The following is a 22,455-nucleotide window of genomic DNA, read 5'->3' as shown; positions in this document are numbered from 1 at the left end:
TGAGCTCACTTTCCATACTCACATCTCTCATATAGTTACAAACAGTTTTTTCACAGGCAGATTCGATTAATATGCTCTAAACTTGAACCCTCATCCCTCTGTATACTTCTTCTCTCAAAGTTGAATTATTGCAAAAACTTGGGCTCTCGAATATTCAACTTTGCAGATTACAAATTCTACACAATATGGATTTTAAGTTACTCTTTATACGTAAAAAATTTGATGATGTTACCTGCCTGCCCTACCCCCTTCTCCAAACAGAACACTGGCTCCCTGTGGCTTACAGAATTCCTTTCAAAGTTTTGGTATTAAGCCAATCTTCTCAAATCTTATACCCTTACTAGGACACTTTACATTTCACAAACACCACTCGCTGGTCATACTAACTTTCCATAAGATTCACTTGGATACTATTAGAAGATAACATAAAAGTAGCAATACTGGGTCAGACCAATGGTCCATCTAGCCCAGTATCCTGTTATCCAAACAGTGGCCAAGACAGGTCACAAGTGCCTGACAGAAACCCAAATCGTGGCAACACTCCATACTACAAATCCCAGGGCAAGCAGTTGCTTCCCATGTCTGTCTCAATAGCAGACTATGGACCTTTCCTCCAGGAAATTTGTCCAAACCTTTTTTAAACCCAGAAATGCTAACCGCTGTTACCACCTCCTCTGGCAAAGAGTTCCAGAGCTTAATTATTCGTTGAGTGAAACAATATTTCCTCCTATTTTTTTTTAAGTATTTCCATGTAACTTCCTCAAGTGTCCCCTAGTCTTTGTATTTTTGGAACGAGTAAAAAATCAACTTACTTCTACTCATTCTACACCACTCAGGATTTTGTAGACCTCAATCATATCTCCCCTCATCCGTCTCTTTTCCAAGCTGAAGAGCCCTAATGCTCTTCTTTGAACCTTTTCTAATTCTACTATATCTTTTTTGAGATACTGCAACCAGAACTGAACACTGAGCAGAACATTTCAGCATATTATCTACAATGACACACACATCTTTTTCTTCAGCGCTGACCCCCAAGGTGGACCCTTGGATTATTCTTTCCAATGTGCATCATCTTGTATTTGTCCACATTAAATTTCATCTGCCATTTGGACACCCAGTCTTCCAATTTCCTAAGGTCTTCCTGCAATATTTCACAGTCTGAAGGTGTTTAAACAACCTTGAATAGTTTTATATCATCTGCAAATTTAATCACCTCACTCGTCGTTACAATTTCAATGTCATTTATAAATATGTTAAATTACTACTACTACTTAACATTTCTAAAGCGCTACCAGGGTTACGCAACGCTGTACAATTTAACACAGAGGACAAAAAGTGCAGTCAATCAAATTGGGGCAGTCTACATTTCCTGAATAGAGGTATAATGGTTAAATAGTACCAGTCCCAGTAAAGATCCCTGCAGCACGCCACTATTCACTCTTCTTCATTGAGAGAAATTACCATTTTAACCCTACCCTCTGTTTTCTGTCCAATAACCAATTCCTAAACCTCACCAGAACCTTACCTCCTATCCCATGACTCTTTATTTTTCTCAGGAGTCTCTCATGAGGAACTTTACTAAAAGCTTTCTGAAAATCTAGATACATTACATCAACCGACTCACCTTTATCCACATGTTTATTCATGCTTCCAAAGAAATGAAGCAAGTAGGTGAGGCAAGATTTCCCTCGGCTGAACCCATGCTGACTGTCCCATTAAACCATGTTTGTCTATGTGTTCTATAATTTTATTCTTTATACTAGTAAAAAAGGCCCGTTTCTGACACAAATGAAATGGGCGCTAGCAAGGTTTTCCTCGGCTCCCATGCAGCCACCCATGTCCAGCGACCCTCCTCTCCCCCTTTGCCCACTGCAGCCACCCATGTCCAGCAAACCTCCTCTCCCATGCCCCCCCTCCTGCCACCCATGTCCAGCGACCCTCATCTCTCCCCTGCCCCCTCCACCCACCCATGTCCAGTGACTCCCTGCTCCCCCTGCAGCCACCCATGTCCTGCGACTCCCTGCCCCCCTGCAGCCACCCATGTCCAGCGACCCTCCTCTCTCCCCTGCCCCCCTCCAGCCACCCATGTCCAACGACCCTCCTCTCTCCCCTGCCCCCTCCTGCCACCCATGTCCAGCAACCCTTCTCTCTCCCCTGCCCCCCTCCAGCCACCCATGTCCATCGACCCTCCTCTCTCCCCTGCCCCCCTCCTGCCACCCATGTCCAGCAACCCTCCTCTCTCCCCTGCCCCCCCTCCAGCCACCCATGTCCAGCAACTCCCTGCCCCCCTCCAGCCACCCATGTCCAGCGACCCTCCTCTCTCCCCTGCCCCCCTGCAGCCACCCATGTCCAGCGACCCTCCTCTCTCCCCTGCCCCTCCCTCCAGCCACCCATGTCCAGCGACCCTCCTCTGGACATGAATCAGCTGTGAGGCATGGTTTTTTTTCCCACCGGGTTCTGAAGTTGACATCATAATGGCTACAGTGATGTCAGCCTGATCTATGGAGCCTAGCAGACCAACTCGGAATGAGCCACGGTCCCAGGCAGCAAGTCAGAACGTTGGAGGCGAAAATTATTATATAGGATTAGTTTCCACTATTTTGCCCGGCACCGACGTCAGGCTTACTGGTCTATAATTTCCCGGATCACCCATAGAACTCTTTTTAAAAATCAGTGTCACATTGGCCACCCTCCAATCTTCAGGTACTACAGACGATTTTAACAATAGGTTACATATTACTAACAGTAGATCAGCAATTTCATGCTTGAGTTCTTTGAGTACCCTTGGATGTATGCCATCCGGTCCAGGTGATTTACTACTCTTTAATTTGTCAATTTGGCTCAGTACATCTTCCAGGTTCACCACGATTTCTTTCAATTCCTCTGCATCATCACCCTTGAAAACCATTTCCAGTACAGGTAGATCTCTTCTTCCGTAAAGACTGAAGCAAAGAATTCATTCAGTTTCTCTGCTATGGCCTTGTCCTCCCTGAATGTCTCTTTTGTACCTTCGTGATCTAATGGTCCCACAGATTCCCTTGCAGGCTTTCTGCTTCTGATGTACCTGAAAAAGTTGTTACTGTGAGTTTTAGCCTCTGCAGCAAGTTTCTCTTCATATTCTCTTTTAGCCTTCTTTATTAATGCTTTGCATCTGACTTGCCAGTGCTTATGTTGTGTCTTATTTTCTTCATTTGGGTCCTTTTTCCATTCTTTGAAGGACAATCTTTTGGCTGTAATACCTTATAGTAGTAGTAGTTTTACTTCACCTTTTAACCTTTAGGTGGTCAGAGCAATCAGTGAGAAAAGCTATGCGCACAGGCGCTCATATAAGAGGCTTGGGGAGACTTAAGCCTCCCCAGCTTGAACTGTGACCTTCCCTGCCCACCAGACTCGCTGTCTCTACCCTCCCATCCACCCCTGCCCTGCAGCATGGTTTGACCCCCTCCCGTTGCATCTCACCTGGGCCCGCGCTAATAAACAACCATACAAGAGCATGGGACCCAGCTCTCTGCTGCACTTCTGGTTAAAGGAAATGGTGGAGTAAAACCATTTACATGTTCTAAGTGTGGTAAAAGCTTTGGTTGGAAATAAAGCCTCACACAGCATTAGAGAATCCGCACAGGGATGAAACCATTTACATGCACTGAGGAGGTAAAAGCTTCAGTTGCATTGGGACAGGTAATTAGGGAATGTACACTCTTGCTATGAAGTATGGAAAAATAGCACTCTGGTATTTAGATATATGTAATGAGACCTCCTTTTTATGTATAGATCTGAATTCAAAGCTCAAATCTACTGATAAACAAACCATACAAGGCTCAGATGTTATAAAAAAAAATAGAAAGCTTGGCATCAGGTAGACCTGTCAAATGAGGATATGGAAGTCCGTGGGACCCCGAGACCTCCGCCATTCACCTTAGTGGCCCAGGTGGGCTGCTGCTCGAACCCCTATGCTCCCTGGTGGTCTAGGAGAGCCCTCCCCCCTTCGACGGAGGAGGGAGTAGCACATCCCCTCATCGACCAGCACCGCTTTCCCCTGACCAGTGCATCCTGGGATGCCTCCGTACCGTATATGGTAGGAAAGCCCCACCCAGTGCATCCCAGGATGCACCCCAGGGAACCGCCATTTTGAAGGCAGTGCTGCAAGAGGAGATAGGGTGGTACTCCCTCCTCCACCACGAAGGTACAAGGAAAGAGAGGATGCCACTAGGGGGCCTCCACCAGGTGGAGGGTCTTGGGTTAACAGCTCACTAGGCCATCAGGGCTTTTTTTTTGGGGGGGGGTGCGAGAGGGGGTTAGGGATGTTGGAAAGGGTCAGGTTCGGGTCATCTGTTGGCGGGGATATGGGGAGGCCTGCTAGCATGCAGATGCATGCTGGACAGGACTCCCCAATGCTCTAGTAAACCCTAACACCAGCTCCAACCTAGCATACGGTTTACAGCAGTAGAAGTGCACTAGTTTGGCACGCTGCCCGCTGAGCACTGGGAAGGAATACCAATGTCCCTGTTTAGCATAGAGCCGGGGAGCGTGTTGTTACAGGCACTCGCCGGCACTGATCCTGGGACTTAAGCAAACGTGGTTGTTAGTCCAGCGCTAATAGCCTCTAGTGCCCACGTTTGCTTTTGATCATCTGCACATCAAAGGGATTAGGAATGAAAGGAGCACATGCACAAAACCTCAGAAAAAAAAACCTCCACCTTCCTCTTCATGCCCAATATCACTCCTCCACTTGGCACCACCTTTAACCTAATTACTTTTGTTGTGTTGGGCGATAGAACTTACCTGTCGCGTTCTCTCCCACGGCCAAAATGAAGTGTGTGCAAGGAAGGCGCTTCCCTGGGTACCGATCCAGGACTGCGCTGATGTCCGAACGCCAGTGCAGATGAACCTCCCTGTCACAAGAAGCATGAGAACAGGACTTTAAGTTATTTGTACAGAAGCTAAAGCATAGAAGGTGTAAAAAAAAAAAACCCTGCAAGGGTCCCTTCTATTGCAGGTGTTACATCTGGTCCGAACAAGGAAGTTTCGGCGCAGCAGCAGCACATCCGCAGGATTCCAGTATTACTGTTGATCCAATTACAAGTCCCACCTCCTATACAGACTCCATTTTCCGCCACGAAGGTAGCAGAACCTCGTTAAATTAGGGCTCCCTCCCACCTCATCCGGATTGTTGTACCTTTTCTTTTCTATTTCTTTCCGGATTTCTAGATCCTCGTTCTCCTCTTCTAGCTCCTCATCATCATCGTCATCCACAGCCCGGGAGAAAACCGGCAAAACCTCCCCGAAGAAGGTAGCCATGATGAGTCAAATTAAAACGCCACCGTTGCAGGCCTGATCGCCTCCCCTAACCCCGAGTCCAGGTTCCAGGATGACTCTACTCTGACTAGTCTCCGGCCGGTGCTTCCGGCCCGGGAAATACCAGCGCTGAGCGGCAGAGGGCGCCTGGATACTTGAGAAACAGACGGCGGCTGATGTAGGCGGGATCTTAGAGCCATCAGTACCAAAGCAACGGAGAGAGACATGCATTATTGGGCAGGGGATGGGAAAGCCAAAAATGTGAAATTGTAAATACTATTTAGGCACAAGATTGGGGATGCAATTTTTTAAAAGAAGCAGTTAAAACAACGTTTTTCAATAAACTGGCATGTATACATATTTATGTACAAATAAAAAGATTACTGGTACATATTGTAGGTCGGGGCCACTTTGGATCCCAAATTAGCTGCAGGAGAGCCTTCCCATGTAGACGTGGCACCATTCCTATCCTATCAGTCTTTATCTCGCTCAAAAGCCCCTTACCTACGTTTACACCAGTTGTCTCCATGGGCGTAGCCAGACAACAGATTTTGGGTGGGCCTTGGCAAGAAGTGGGTGGACACCATGTGTTCTCCCCCCCCCCCCCCCCCAACCACCACCCAAAAAATATCTCAGCTGGTGGAAAAATGCTCCTTTTCACCTTGGCAGTCTGCAGCAGCATGCACAGGTGCAGGTATCGTGGACAGTAGCGCTTTCATTACCATCAGGAGAAAGTCTTCAGCTGGCCGAGCTTGGGATCCCACCAGCTACCACTAAACGTGTGCTACTGTTGGGTGGGCCTGAACCCTGAATGGCCCACCCAGGCCCACCTGTGGCTACGCCACTGGTTGTCTCTCTCTGAATCCTTTCCCACTCTGTAGGTCATACCTCTGTACCACAGTCTCTCTCTCTCTCAACCTCCACCCTGTAATAATTTAAAAAAACCAACCCCTCCCCCAGCAGCATCTCTCACTCTTCCTCTAAGCTGCATCCATTTATATGAAGTTCCAGAAACTAGGAAACTAATCTCAGATTTATTCAATAATCCTACCTGACAATCTGCTCTCATGCCAACTGCTGAGCAAATTACTGAGTTCTTTTGTACAGGGATAAAATTAACTGCAATCTGCAATCCTCTTATCAAAGTAGTTGTGGACTTTCTCCAGTTGGTAGTAGAAATTATGTTGCAACTTGTTTTCCGGTAAAGAACTCTAAGGATATGGTGGAATCCTGAATAAAGATTTCCTTGTATGTTGTTTCTTCTCAATTGCAATCCCCCTACATATGACAGTAGTTTCAGTTGAAAACCTTGTTTCAAAACTATTTTCATCAGTTCATAAGACAACATGTTCAATAGATCCTATCTTCTCAACTTGGATGAATATTCCTGTACAAGGACTATTGCCATTATTTTGGCAATGCTAAATTATAGTCTACAGGAATAGTTCCTTCACAGTGGAAGCAGGCAGTTGTACATCCAATTCTTGAAAAAACATCTAAGGATATAACGGTTACAGTGAATTATAGGCTATCTAATTTACCTTCTGTAGGTAAATTAGTAGAAAAGGCTGTTGCAATTAATTTGTCAAAATAATGTTGAATCTAATAAACTAATAAAAATCAACACATCTAAATCTCATACTGAATCTTACCATTCAGTCCAACTGGGATACCTAAACGCCAGATCAGTAGTAAATAAAACAGAGATTATAACAGACTGGATCACCACAGACAAACTTGACTTCTTATTCATTACTGAAACCTGGATCCATGACCTTAAAGACCCCATAATCCTAGATCTATGCCCACCAGGATACAAAATAACCCACTGGACAAGAAATGGAAAAAGAGGAGGTGGAATAGCCATAATATACAAATCCGAGTTCACCATCACAACCACAGCTGAATCTATTCTACCACAACTTGAAATTGCCTCGGTAAGAATTAATCACCCAAACTTGCAGGAATACCTCAACGCAATCCTACTCTACAGACCGCCAGGCAATTGGCAAGACTCCCAAACACACTTCATGGACTTCATCTCAAACACATATGTCTCCACTTCAAACCTTATCATAATAGGAGATATCAACCTGCACCTTGAAGATCTCACCTTAACAAGTACCCAGGAATGCAAAGAATTCTTACAGCTATGGGAACTTCACATACTAAACACGCAACCAACGCATAATAAAGGACATACACTAGACATTATCACACACAAATTCGATCCAGATTTAATCCTTACACTAGCAGATACAAGATGGATACCCGCACTGTGGTCAGACCACTATAAAGCACACATCTCCTTCCAATAGCGAATGAAAGACACAATTAAAAAAACAAGAATGAAGGACCTACACCACGAGAGGAAAAATAGACCCAATAATATTCTGGCAACAGATCTACCACAACGGATGGACAATAAAGACAGACACAATCCAATTCCTCCTAGAATGGGATGACAGATGCAAAACAATATTAGACAACCTTGCCCCATATCAAACCAGAACCTCACACAAGAAGAAGTCAACACCATGGTTCAACGACAAACTGAAAAAAATTAAAACACAAGTTAGAAGATTAGAACGTGCATGGAACAAAAAGAAAGACGACACCAGACTTAATGCCTGGAAACAACTCCAAAGAAAATATAAATATACCATAAGACAAACTAAAAGATTATTTTATAAAACGGAAATTGGACCGAACTTCAGAGACACACACAAACTCTTTCAACTCGTGAAAAAACTACTAGATGCCACACCAATTACATCCAACAGCAAAGATACACCAGGAGCAGACGAACTAGCGAAATACTTTAATGAGAAAATCATACAATTACGACTTAAAATACCAGTCAGTACCACCGACTATGCCACACTCCTCAACTGCCTAGATCCAGACCCTGGTGTATACCCAGCAGACAGAACCTGGACCAACTTTGAGATAGTATCGGATGATCTCATCTCACAAATGCTCAAAAGATACACAAAATCTCACTGCAAATTAGATATCTGCCCAAACAACCTTATGACATCTACCCCTCAACAATTCATAATAGACCTCACGAATCACGTGAACTATATGTTACAAATTGGACTCTTCCCGAAGGAAAAAGGAAACATTCTACTCACCCCCATACCCAAAGACGCAAAGAAGAGTGCTAGTGAATTAACCAACTATAGACCAGTAGCATCCATTCCCTTAATAACCAAAATAACGGAAGGGATGGTAACCAAACAACTCACAAACTACTTACACAAATTCTCAATCCTACACGATTCCCAGTCAGGATTCCGGTCTAACCACAGTACTGAAACAGTACTAGTTACTCTCATGAACAAATTTAAACAAACGATTGCAAACGGTAAAAACATACTACTTCTACAATTTGACATGTCCAGCACCTTCGACATAGTGGATCACGGAATACTACTACATATTCTCGAGTATTTCGGAATTGGAGGCAACGTTCTCAACTGGTTCAGAGGGTTCCTAACAATGCGATCATACCAAGTGACATCCAACTCGACTACCTCAGCTACATGGATACCTGAATGCGGAGTCCTACAGGGATCCCCCCTCTCTCCGACCTTATTCAATTGAATGATGATACCCTTGGCGAAACTACTATCAAACCAAAACCTCAACCCATACATATGCGCAGACGACGTAACGATCTACATCCCATTTAAACAAGATTTAAAGGACATTTCCAATTACATCAACCAAAGCCTACATATCATGCACACATGGGCGGATGCATTTCAACTGAAACTCAATGCAGAAAAAAACCAATGCCTAATACTAACCTCGCAACAAAACAGGAACAAATTCACCACCATTAACAAACCAAAATTGAATCTTCCAATTTCAGACACCCTAAAAATCCTTGGAGTCACCATAGATCGACACCTAACACTTGAGAGTCACGCGAAAAACACCACCAAGAAGATGTTCCACTCAATGTGGAAACTAAAAAGAGTAAGACCTTTCTTCCCAAGAATCGTCTTCCGTAACCTGGTACAATCAATGGTACTCAGTCATCCAGATTACTGCAATGCACTCTACGCAGGCTGCAAAGAGCAAATAATAAAAAAAATTCAGACAGCTCAGAATACGGCAGCCAGACTCATATTCGGCAAATCAAAATATGAAAGTGCCAGACTCCTACAAGAAAAGCTACATTGAGGCATATTTTCAAAGCACTTTGGGAGGCTAAGTTCCATAGGTTTCTATGGAACTTTGGGAGGCTAAGTGCTTTGAAAATATGCCTCACTGGCTCCCACTTAAAGAATGCATCACGTTCAAAACACATACCCTAGTTCACAAAATCATCCACGGAGACGCCCCAGCCTACATGTCAGACCTGATAGACCTACCACCCAAGAATGCCAAAAAATCATCCCGAACATTCCTCAATCTTCACCTCCCTAACTGCAAAGGTCTAAAATACAAGTCAACGCATGCATCAACCTTTTCCTACCTGAGCACAAAATTCTGGAATGCGCTGCCGCGCAACCTAAAAACGCTCTATGAACTAACTAACTTCCGCAAACTACTAAAGACCCATCTCTTCAACAAGGCATACCCCAAAGACCAACAAATATGAACTCCAACACATCTGTCCAGAAATGCCTTACAACACTGGCTTATCAATCTACTAGTTTACTCATCATTATCATGCTCGCATGTTAAACTACCATTATGTTCTATCATTATCATACTACCCAAGATCCTTTTATAATACTAATTGTATATCTTCTTATATGCTTCCACTATTCACGATGTATTGTAGGCCACATTGAGCCTGCAAAGAGGTGGGAAAACGTGAGATACAAATGCAATAAATAAATAAATCTACTGGAGGTTTTCATCCTAAACAAACTGGATTTAGACAAGTTCACAATACAGAAATAATTTTATCGCTTTTCATAGTGAAATCTATGGTGTATTGGACAGTGGTGGTGTAGCCTTGGCGGTTTCCTTGGATCTCACTACCACTTACAGTATGATGTTTACCTTTTGACTTGTGGAGTACCTCAGGCTTCAGCTTTATCTCTATTATTTAATATTTTTTTCTGAATCCATTGACAATGTAGGTGTATTTTTGCAGAATTCTTTTAGATTACAGTTTCCAAGTCCTAGGTGTATTTGTTTTAAAAGATATTTTCATTGAGTTTTGCTTATCTGGCAGCCCAATTGTGGAATCAAATTCCAAACCAGGTTCAGATCTTGAGAGACTATTTTTCATTTCATAAACTTTTAAAGGTTTTTCTTTTAAAGATACAACGGAATTAGAAAAGGTTCAATGAAGAGCGACCAAAATGATAAAGGGGATGTAACTCCTCTTATATGAGGAAAGGTTAAAGAGGTTAGGACTCCTCAGCTTTGAAAAGAGACAGCTGAGGGGGATATGATTGTGGTCTAAAAAATCCTGAGTGGTATAGAATGAGTAGAAGTTAATCAATTTTTTACTATTTTCAAAAGTAGAAAGACTAGGGGACACAATGAAATAAACAATTTTAAAACAAATAGGAGGAAATATTTTTAACTCAATGGATAGTTAAGTTCTGTAACTCTTTGCCGGAGGATGTAGTAACTGTAGTTAGCATATCTGGGTTTAAAAAAGGTTTGGAGAAGCTCCTGGAGGAAAGTCCATAGTCTGCCATTGAGACAGACATGAAGAAGCCACTGCTTGCCCCAGGATTGGTAGCACTGAATGTTGCTACTGTTTGGGTTTCTTTGTATACCAAAAGAGAGCAAAGAATACTGTGATATAAGTGGAAAACAGGAGGAAAAAAGGAACTGGAGGGATGAGATATTCGTCAGTGGCAAATCTATTCCAAACCCTTGAGCCTACTGTATATCATCAATCATTTACCCCCAAGAACAAAAACCTCCATTTTTTTTACAATTTTTTATTAGAATAACTATTATATAGATTCCAAATCTAAGAATAAAGCATGTTAGCACAAAAGCTCATGCTGCACAAAAGTCTTTGAAATTCCTGCTCTAAAGCATTGGACACAGAGCCACATCGAAATTCAAACAAAAAAAAAAAGAAAAAGGTTAGCAACTACTTATCCTGCATTTGCAGGTTCAGCATTGGTTAAAGAGTTCTTCTACCCAACGCTGGCGTTTATGTTGGAAACAGCGTTTTTTGATCAAGAGACCTGCTTCCAGGGGCTGTAAACTATTGCTTAAACTGAAAAACAAAGAAAAACAATAATGGAAAAAAATATCATAGCATCACAGAAAAAACACAAATGAGCTACAAAAATCTTACTAAAAATTATATTGGTGGCAAACGTTGTCCAAATTAACTAGCTCAAGGGGCAGGAACAAGAGTCCTACGTACAACGTGGTGATGTGTGCACTGACAAAACTACTGGAAAGTCATATGAATACATCCTAGCAAAAAAAGTAAAAGATTAAAACAGAAAAAATATATAAGGAAGGAAATATAAAAATTGAATCAACTATCTACGGTCCGATTCAAATCTTTAGGTGTAACCATATCGAAAAAATGAATCCACCAAAGTTCTTTCATACATAATATTGCGTCTATATTGCCTCCTTGTGATGGTCGCCATACCTGCTCCACTTGTGGTGGTCGCCATACCTGCTCCAAAGCCACAAAGTGCAAATCTGCAAATGTATGTCCCGCTGAAAGACAGTTATCAACCAAAGGAGCGGCAAGGTCTTCACATTTCAGACGGCTTGTGTGCTCCAAGATCCTTGTTTTCAAAACACTCATTGTTTTACCTAATGTATAAAAATGCTACAGCTATGAGCCTTGGTCCCCTGCCTAGACTTTGGTTCAGGCTCTAAAATGAGGGAAAAGCTTACAGGCCTGTGTGACTCTTGCTTGAACTCCCAGTGTTGGAGCTCTAAAGAGAACAACAGGAAACACAAAGGTGGGGGGTCCAAAGGACAGAGTTACATTGTGGTCAGCCATGGTGTGAGAAAGGAAAGGTATAGCTGGATGCAGTGTCTTGCTTAAGATTTGTGGTCAAGCGAGCTAAAGACAAAACCATGTTAGCAAGATAAAAGCTACTCATTAGCATGAGCCAATCAGTGACAACCATGACATTAGCATAGATCCAATCAGGTATATCTACTGTCATATTATCCATATCCTGAGGGCACCTATAAAAATCAGGGTATTTCCTGGTTTAAGCTAGAGAGAAGGGTTGGCACTCTCTCTCTCCAAGGGAAACCAATGTGACCAGCAGAATTGACAAATTACCTAATTGCTTTCCCTTGTAAAACCTTTAATTGGTAAAAGAAATTATAAAAGATTAGGAACTAATTAACACCTGTTTGCAGCTGGATTATTATATTCCTATAATTAATTGTTCCAGTCCATCTACTCCAGCTTGCTGTTCATCCGTCCATCTGTTCCAGCTTGTTCCCGTCTGTCTGTTCCAGCTTGCTCCATATGTTCCAGTCTGTTCCAGCTTGTTCCCGTCTGCCTGTTCCACCTTGTTCCAGTCCACCTGATCCAGTCTGCTCCAGCCTGTTCCAGTCCGCCTGTTCCAGCTCTTCCCTACTTCTTCCAGCAATCTGCTCCAGCTTGTTCCAATCCGTCTGACCCAGCTTTTCGCTACTTGTTCCAGCAATCTGCTCCAGCTCCCACCGCATCCACCCCAGCCTACCTGCATGCCTGCCTGCTTGCATGCCTACCAGCAACCAACCTGCATGCTGTCAGTCCATCAGTTTGCTTGCTGATCAACAACCAACTTGCCTGTCTGCCAGACCATCAACTTGACTATTTATCAACCCATCAACTACCTGCCTACCACCTAGCCTGCTCAACTACCTAACTGCCCCCCCCCCCGCCTGCCGCCTGCCCTCAAGCCTGCACAACTACCTAATTGCTGAACCACCTGCCTACCAGCTCTCCTATCACCCGCCTCCCTGACCATGACCCCTTTACACATTCTCTTCATCGCCCTGTCCCTTCCTAATCTCCTCTCCCTCCCCCCTCCGCTGTCCACCGCAGGTACTCATTACCCATCCGCGTCCTCTCCCATCCTACTCACTACTGCTCTACCCTACCCACCCCCACCCCTGACCAGCTCACCATCTCTCCTATCCCTCCCCTCCCTCCTAGCTCTCAACCTTCAACACTTCCTTCCTGCCATTAGCCCATCCTCATTCCTACTAAGCCCATCCCGTCTTCGTCGCCCTACCTCCCCTACCCTCCTCCGCTCGCTCGTGCTCCTTCTCCTACTATCCGCCGGTGACATCAATCCGAATCCAGGCCCCCCTCACATGCCCTCGTATTATCCATGCAAACGCTTCCAAGATATCTCCAATCTCATTTCTATTCCCCTCCTTCCCCCCTCTTCCCTCCCCTTCTCATGCGCCCTGTGGAATGCCCACTCCGTGTGCAACAAACTTCCCTTCACCCACGATCTCTTCATCTCCCGCTCCCTTCATCTACTCGCCCTAACCGAAACCTGGCTCACCCCCAATGACTCGGCCTCAGTCGCGGCCCTATGCCACAGAGGTTATCATTTCTCCCACACTCCCCGCCCAATTGGCCGCGGAGGAGGTGTCGGGTTACTACTCTCACCCACCTGTAGTTTTCAACCCCTCCTCCTACCACAATCTCACTGCTTCTCATCCTTTGAAGTTCACTCCATCCGTCTATTCTACCCACTACCACTCAGAGTTGCAGTCATTTACCGCCCCCCTGAGAAATCTCTCTCTTCCTTCCTTACTGACTTTGATGCCTGGCTTTCTGTTTTTTTTGATCCCTCATCTCCGTCCCTCATTCTCGGAGACTTTAATATACACGCTGATGACCCATCCAACTCTCATACTTCTCAGTACCTCACTCTAACATCCTCCTTCGGCCTCCAGCTGTGCTCCACCACCCCTACTCACCGGGATGGCCATTGTCTTGACCTTGTCCTCTCCTTTTCTAACTCAACTTCCAATTTCCACACCTCAGTTCTTCCTCTCTCTGATCATCACATGATCACTTTCACACTCCTTCACCCCCCCCCTCAGCCCCGCCCAACATTAACCACTACTTCCAGGAATCTCCAGGCCATTGACCCTCCCACCTTATCCTCTAGTATTCCTAATCTCCTCCCCTCCATCATGTCCTCCGAGTCTGTCGACGAAGCGGTCTCCGCTTACAATGCCACTCTCTCCTCTGCTCTGGACACCCTCGCACCATCCATCTCCCGTCCCACAAGACGTACTAATCCCCAGCCCTGGCTGACCCCTTGCATCCGTTACCTTCGCTCCTGCGCCAGATCTGCTGAACGTCTCTGGAGGAAATCTCACACCTATTCAGACTTCCTTCATTACAAATTCATGCTATCCTCCTTCCAGTCCTCCCTATTCCTTGCCAAACAGGACTACTACACCCAATTGACCAATTCTGTCAGCTCCAACCCTCGTCGTCTCTTCGCCACCCTTAACTCCCTCCTCAAAGTACCCTCCGCTCCCACTCCCCCCTCACTCTGTCCTCAATCACTGGCTGACTACTTCCATGACAAAGTGCAAAAGATCAACCTTGAATTCACTACCAAGCCACCTCCTCCTCTTCTCTCTTCAACCCTCTCTATCAACCAACCAACCAACTCCTTCTCCTCCTTCCCTGATATCTCCGAAGAGGAAACTGCCCGCCTTCTTTCCTCCTCGAAATGCACAACTTGTTCCTCTGATCCCATCCCCACCAACTTACTTAACACCATCTCTCATACTGTCACCCCCTCCATCTGTCATATCCTCAACCTATCTCTATCCACTGCAACTGTCCCTGACACCTTCAAGCACGCCGTTGTCACACCTCTCCTCAAAAAACCATCACTTGACCCTACCTGTCCCTCCAACTACCGCCCCATCTCCCTCCTACCCTTCCTCTCCAAACTACTTGAGCGCGCCGTTCACAGCCGCTGCCTCGACTTCCTCTCCTCTCAGGCCATCCTCGATCCACTTCAATCCAGTTTTCACCCTCTACACTCGACAGAAACAGCACTCTCTAAGGTCTGTAATGACCTGTTCCTTGCCAAGTCCAGAGGCCACTACTCCATCCTTATCCTCCTTGATCTATCCGCTGCGTTTGACACTGTCAATCACGATTTACTTCTTGCCACACTGTCCTCATTTGGGTTCCAGGGCTCTGTCCTCTCTTGGTTCTCCTCCTATCTCTCCCATCGTACCTTCAGAGTCCACTCTCACGGTTCTTCCTCCACCCCCATCCCACTCTCTGTAGGAGTTCCCCCAGGGATCTGTCCTTGGGCCCCTTCTTTTTTTCAATCTACACCTCTTCCCTGGGCTCACTGATCTCATCTCATGGTTTCCACTATCATCTTTATGCTGATGACACCCAGTTGTATCTCTCCACACCAGACATCACTGTGGAGACCCAGACCAAGGTATCGGCCTGCTTGTCTGACATTGCTGCATGGATGTCCAACCGTCACCTGAAACTGAACATGTCCAAGACCGAGCTTATAGTCTTTCCACCAAAGCCCACCTCTCCTCTTCCTCCTCTCTCGATCTCAGTTGATAACACCTACATCCTCCCCGTCTCATCTGCCCGCAACCTTGGAGTCATCTTCGACTCCTCCCTCTCCTTCTCTGCACATATCCAGCAGACAGCCAAGACCTGTCGCTTCTTCCTCTTTAACATCAGCAAAATTCGCCCTTTCCTCTCTGAACACACCACCCGAACTCTCATCCACGCCCTCATTACCTCTCGCCTTGACTACAGCAACCTTCTCCTCACTGGCCTCCCACTTAGCCATCTATCCCCACTTCAATCCATCCAGAACTCTGCTGCTCGTCTTATATTCTGCCTGAACCGATACACTCATACTACCCCCCTCCTCAGGTCGCTTCACTGGCTTCCGATTAAATACCGCATTCTCACCTACAAATGCACTCAGTCTGCAGCCCCTCATTACCTCTCCACCCTCATCTCCCCTTACGTTCCCGCCCGAAACCTCCGCTCACAGGACAAATCCCTCCTTTCAGCACCCTTCTCCACCACCGCCAACTCCAGGCTCCGCCCATTCTGCATCGCCTCACCCTATGCGTGGAATCAACTTCCTATGGCCCTACGCCAAGCCCCCTCCCTACCCATCTTCAAATCCTTGCTAAAAGCCCACCTCTTCAATGTTGCCTTCGGCACCTAACCTTAGACTGCTCCAATTTGACTGCCACTACTTGATGTCTGTACATTTGTCCATTAGATTGTAAGCTCTTCGAGCAGGGACTGTCCTTCTATGTTATATTGTACAGCGCTGCGTAACCCTAGTAGCGCTATAGAAATGTCAAATAGTAGTAGTAGTAATTGATTGTACGTGCCTGTTGTCAATCACTGATTTGATTTGTACCATGGCAAATAAACTCCTCATCCCAAGTGATGTTCTGTGGACTTTACTTAATGATCAAAGGCTGTAAGTATAGATGCTTCTGCCCTATCAGGCTCTCTCTCGCTGCATTGTATAACCTGTAGCCTAAATCCAGTTTGTCATAAGGCTGGTATCTTTTCCTTACCAGTGCTGAGAGGCGGACTAACGTCTCTCTCAGTGGCAATTCCTTTTAGAACTTCACAACTTCTTGATTACCCCAGTACTAGTGCTATTTAGAGATGGAGTCAGATTTGAGGTCTCTGAACCTTAAATTAAAACACTATCAGGCATATTTTCAAAGCACTTAGCCTTCCAAAGTTCCATAGAAACCTATGGAACTTTGGAAGGCTAAGTGCTTTGAAAATATGCCTCTATGTAGACTAAGGAGCAAGTACACCAAAGGGCATAAATAATCCGAGAGGTGGCACAAGTTGTAGACGACTTCAGAGTGACATGGCGACCATTCAAAAGAATTACAGCAGATGCTACATTTTGTGCAAGGAAAATCATAAATGTACTAATATATCTGAGGGTGGCAAGATATGTTGAACTGGTAAGTATGAAGGAATCAACATGTCACAAAGATTTCTGCCTTTTCAGAATGCAAACAACGGAGGAGTTTGTAACTTGGAATGCAGTGCCAGCAGGTGCCAATGTTTCAAAATGAGCGACCGTACTACGCTTGCTCCAGGGGAGGTATGAAAATACACGTCACTCGTGATGACGGTAAAGGAGATGCTCCTGGGCAGCCCATCTTGTTCCATTATATGCCCTTCTTACTACTTTCGGTGGATACCAACGTTGAAAAATTATCTGGGACATATATTTTGCTTGCCTTTTGAATTTAGTAGTAGACAAACAAAGCTGTTTGAGATGCAAAAATTGCCCCACTGGGATGCTCTCACTTTTAAATTGGAGAAGAGTATTGTGATCAGTGAGTTTGTGATAAACTGTACAGGCAAATCCAGTTGATGTTTTGGAAACCCATAAATCCAGGAAGGACACATATGCATGGAACTGGTAATAAAATTTTAAGTTTGGATCACAGTGGTGTAACCAATCAAAAAAAAAAAAATTGCCAAACTTACAACATCACCAGCCCATAATAAAAACACGCCATCGATAAAATGCTTCCAAAACAAAATCTGTTGATGAAAAGGAGTAATAGATACAAATCTATGCTCAAACTCAGTGACATACAAATTAGTCACTTCAGGTGCAACTGTGGCACCCATGGCAGTGCCTTTGATTTGAACAAAATATTTATCTTGAAACATAACATTTTTTTTGTGAGTACTAGTCTAAGCAACCTAACAAGATATTGTGTAGGAGGATGTAAACTGTGCCTCTGAGTATCCAATATATGTTCAATCACTCACAAGCTGTCTTCCTGAGGAATATCTTGGATTACTAACAATTTAAAAACTGAAATAATTGGAACAATGGGACCCAGGGGTAACCAAGTAGAGGAAGGCTTCACATGACAGCTCCCACCCGTTGTTGTCAATGTCTGATTTTCAAAGAAGACCTTAAGCCTGAGAACCCCCAAAAAGGTGATAACTCTTTGCTTGTCTCTAGTTCTCTGTCATTCAGATGACTTCTCTCTTGCAGTCTCGCATGAGCTGAAACAAGAGACAGATAACACAAACAACAACATAGAAAACGTCTCTGAGTCTCTGGAGTAAAAAACGGTCCATGGAGTTCACATCTCCTTCATGTGAGATAAATACCACTTTGGTGACTGGTCAGGTGAAGGTCTTTACTGTCCCTTGATTCACGGTCTGGTTTCCACTTGCGGACTTTCCCATCCTCAATTGGAAAGGTTTTACTGATGAGCCCCAAAGGCCAACTGTTGCGCTGGGTTTGGCTCTCTTTTAGTAATATATGAGGTCACCTTCTTATAGGTTAGGCTAGTAATTTTGCCACTTATTTTGATACTGCAAAACCTCATATACATCTTTTCGATTTCCAAAAGATGTATGTGACGTTTTGAATCTGCTTCCATTGAAGCTTGTAGATGTTGCTACCTTTGAATTCTCCTGGAGACTTTGTACAGATGTGCCAGTTGTGACAAGTGCTGGATCAGCTACCTGCTGAGATGAAGATGCTATATGGATAAGGTGCACTGTGGCTCTCCTGATTGTTACCCAACTTGAAAACTACTACTACTACTACTTAATATTTCTAGAGTGCTACTAGGGTTACGCAGCGCTGTACAAATTAACAAAGGACGGTCCCTGCTCAAAGGAGCTTACAATCTAAAGGACGAAATGTCAAGTTGGGGCAATCTAAATTTCCTGAGTAGAGATGTAGTGGTTAGGTGCCGAAAGCGACACTGAAGAGGTGGGCTTTGAGCAAGGACTTGAAGATGGGCAGGGAGGGGGCCTGGCGTATGGGCTCAGGGAGTTTGTTCCAAGCATGGGGTGAGGTGAGGCAGAAAGGGTGGAGCCTGGAGTTGGCAGTGGTGGAGAAGGGTACTGAAAGGAGGGATTTGTCTTGGGAGCGGAGGTTACGGGTAGGGATGTAAGGGGAGATGAGGGTTGAGAGGTAAGGAGGGGCTGCAGATCGAGTGCATTTGTAGGTTAGTAGGAGAAGCTTGAACTGTATGCGGTACTTGATCGGAAGCCAGTGAAGTGAGGAGAGGGGTGATATGAGTATATCGGTCGAGGCGGAAGATAAGACGGGCAGCAGAGTTCTGGACGGACTGAAGGGGGGATAGATGGCTAAGTGGGAGGCCAGTGAGGAGTAGGTTGCAGTAGCCAAGGCGAGAGGTAATGAGAGATTGGATGAGAGTTCGGGTGGTGTGCTCAGAGAGGAAAGGGCGAATTTTGCTAATGTTATAGAGGAAGAAGCAACAGGTCTTGGCTATCTGCTGGATATGCGCAGAGAAGGAGAGGGAGGAGTCGAAGATGAGACCGAGGCTGCGGGCAGATGAGACGGGGACGAAGAGGGTGTTATCAACTGAGATAGAGAGTGCACGGTGAGGAGAAGTGGGTTTGGGTGGGAAGACAATAAGTTCGGTCTTGGCCATGTTCAGTTTCAGGTGGCGGTTGGACATCCAGGCAGCAATGTCGGAAAAGCAGGCCGATACTTTGTCCTGGGTTTCCGCAGTGATGTCTGGTGTGGAGAGATAAAGCTGGGTGTCATCAGCATAAAGATGATAGTGGAAACCATGTGATGAGATCAGGGAGTCCAGGGAAGAGGTGTAGATTGAAAAAAGAAGGGGTCCAAGGACAGATCCCTGAGGAACTGTCTCCAACAGAGAGCAAGATAGGGGTGGAGGACGATCCATGAGAATGTACTCTGAAGGTACGATGGGAGAGATAAAAGGAGAACCAGGAGAGAACAGAGCCCTGGAACCCAAAAGAGGACAGTGTGTCAAGAAGTAAGTTGTGATTGACAGTGTCAAAAGCGGCGGAGAGGTCGAGGAGGATGAGAATGGAGTAGTGACCTTTGGATTTGGCAAGGAACAGGTCACTGCAGACTTTAGATAGTGCCGTTTCTGTCGAGTGAAGGGGGCGAAAGCTGGATTGAAGCGGATTGAGGATGGCATGAGAGGAGAGAAAATCAAGGCAACGGTATCTTGGAGAGGAAGAGTAGGAGAGAAATGGGGCGGTAGTTGGAGGGCCAGGTAGGGTCAAGTGATGGTTTTTTGAGGAGTGGTGTGACTACAGCATGCTTGAAGGTGTTAGGGACAGTTGCCGTGGAGAGAGAGAGGTTGAGGATATGACAGATGGGGGGGGGGGGGTGATAGTAGGAGAGATGGTGTTAAGTAAGTTGGTAGGGATGGCGTCAGAAGAACAGGTGGTGCATTTTGAGGAGGAAAGAAGATGGGCGGTTTCCTCTTCAGTGATATCAGGAAAAGAGGAGAAGGAGGCCTGGGTTGGTTGGTTGAGGGAGTGGGTTATAGGGTGAAGAGGAGGAGATGGTTTGGTGGTGAATTCGAGGTTGATCTTCTGCACCTTGTCACGGAAGTAGTCAGCCAGTGATTGAGGAGAGAGTGAGGGGGGGGGGAGCGGAGGGCACTTTGAGGAGGGAGTTAAGGGTGGCGAAGAGACGACGAGGGTTAGAGCTGAGGGAATTAGTCAATTGGGTGTAATATTCCTGTTTGGCGAGGAATAGGGAGGACTGGAAGGAGGATAGCATGAATTTATAGTGAATGAAATCAGTACGGGTGCGAGATTTCCTCCAGAGGCGTTCAGCCGATTGGGCACAAGAGCAAAGGTATCGGGTGCAAGGGGTCAGCCAGGGCTGGGGATTAGTACACCTTGTGGGACCGGAGAGGGATGGTGCAAGGGTGTCCAGAGCAGAGGAGAGAGTGGCATTGTAAGTGGAGACAGCCTGGTCGACAGACTCGGAGAACATGATGGAAGGGAGGAGATTAGAGATACTAGAGGATAAGGTGGGAGGGTCGACCGTGTCACGTCTCGTCTGTGGTCGTGACCACCCTCAGACTTACCCTATTTCTGGGAATCAGTGTCTGTGCTGGTTTCTGTCTACTTCTGAGTTGGCTCTGTTTCTGTCTCTGGGTGCTGGCCACTTCCAGCATGGCGCTGATTGCCTCAGTATACTGCACCTGTGTGGGTTTAACCTCTCTGTGCTTCAGTATACTGTTCCTGAGTTAGCTCTATCTCTGTCTCTGTGGGCTGGCTGCTCTAATGGCTTCACTACTCTACACTTGTGTGTATTGGGCCTCTCTGTACTTCAGTGGGCTGTTCCTGAGGTAGCTCTGTCTCAGGCTGGGTGGGCTGGCTGCTTCCAGCCTGACACTAATTACCTCAATAGACTACACCTGTGTGGGTTAGGTCTCTCTGGGCTTCTGTATGCTCCTTGCCTGTGGCCTGAATGGGTGACCTCATCTGTCAGGGCCTTCTTAAGGAACTCGTGTTCTAGTCTTCAGTGCCTTTGCATTGCCAATGCCTATGCAGTGCCTTAGGTCCCAAGGTTAGTGTGCTGTTTGCACAGTTAGCTTTCCTTGTCTTTTCTTGTGGGCTTCCAGCTCTTTTGCTTTGCTAGTTACTATCACCTGTGGGCCTTGCCTTCTGGCTCAGGGTTTTATTGCTCATAGGCTTTCTGCCTAGTCTATTACTTACCTGTGGGCTTCTTGCTTTCCTGCTCTGGGTATTATTGCTCTGTGGGCTTTCAGCCCTTCTGTGTCTATTGTTCTGTGAGCTTTCAGCCTTTCTGGGTGTATCTCTCTGACCTGTAGGCTTTCAGTCTTTCTGTGTATATTATTCTCTGTGGGCTTCTAGCCTTTCTGTTATCCCTGTGCAGTGGCTCTGCTCCCTGTCTGAGGTTGGTTAGCGGCTGATGCTGCAGCCATTTCTCTCCTTTCTATCTGTTAGCTACTGTAGCTCCAGTCTAACCCTTCCTCTGGCAAGCGTATCTGTCATTCCCATTCCCTTGAGCTTAGCTTGTATGTAGCTCCTGTATCCTGCTTCTCAAGCCTGAACTCTGCTGTAGGACGTTGTTCCTGGGTTCCTTGTTGCTTGCCTCTTCAGCTCCAGCCCAGCCACTCCAGTCCTGTCTACTTCAGCCCGTCTTAGGGTTGCCTGTCTCCTGTTGGGTGGTTTTGCCTGCTGCTGCCACCTCCGTGACAGCAGCCCAAGGGCTCACATTTCCCCGAGAGACCTGACAGAATGCAAAGGCCATGAGTCCGGCAAAATCATCCGTCCAGCTGGGCTTCCTGCCCATGGCTTTGGTTCCAATGGACAATCCAGGGTCCAGCCCCAGTGCAGTTCCTGATTATGGTTTGGATTCCAGCTCCAACCCA

At 45.7% G+C, this 22,455-nt stretch overlaps 1 protein-coding gene across 1 annotated transcript in view; it reads right to left on the bottom strand.

The window, feature by feature from the left end:
* The window catches only part of PSMG1 (proteasome assembly chaperone 1), a 36,451-nt gene extending 31,045 nt beyond the window's left edge, over window positions 1–5,406 (bottom strand). The window contains exons 1-2 of the mRNA XM_030204945.1: window positions 5,177–5,406; window positions 4,783–4,892 (exon numbers count right to left, since the gene is read on the bottom strand). Of these exons, the coding sequence (XP_030060805.1) occupies window positions 4,783–4,892; window positions 5,177–5,298 (232 nt within the window). The 5' untranslated portion in view covers window positions 5,299–5,406. The remainder of the gene's footprint in view (window positions 1–4,782; window positions 4,893–5,176) is intronic.
* Between the last annotated feature and the right edge of the window lie 17,049 nt (window positions 5,407–22,455).

Source organism: Microcaecilia unicolor, chromosome 5 (genome assembly GCF_901765095.1).
Source record: "Microcaecilia unicolor chromosome 5, aMicUni1.1, whole genome shotgun sequence".
Taxonomy (NCBI): Eukaryota; Metazoa; Chordata; class Amphibia; order Gymnophiona; family Siphonopidae; genus Microcaecilia; species Microcaecilia unicolor.
The sequence above is the reverse complement of the archived record's forward strand: the minus strand, read 5'-3'. Positions and strand labels throughout refer to the sequence as shown.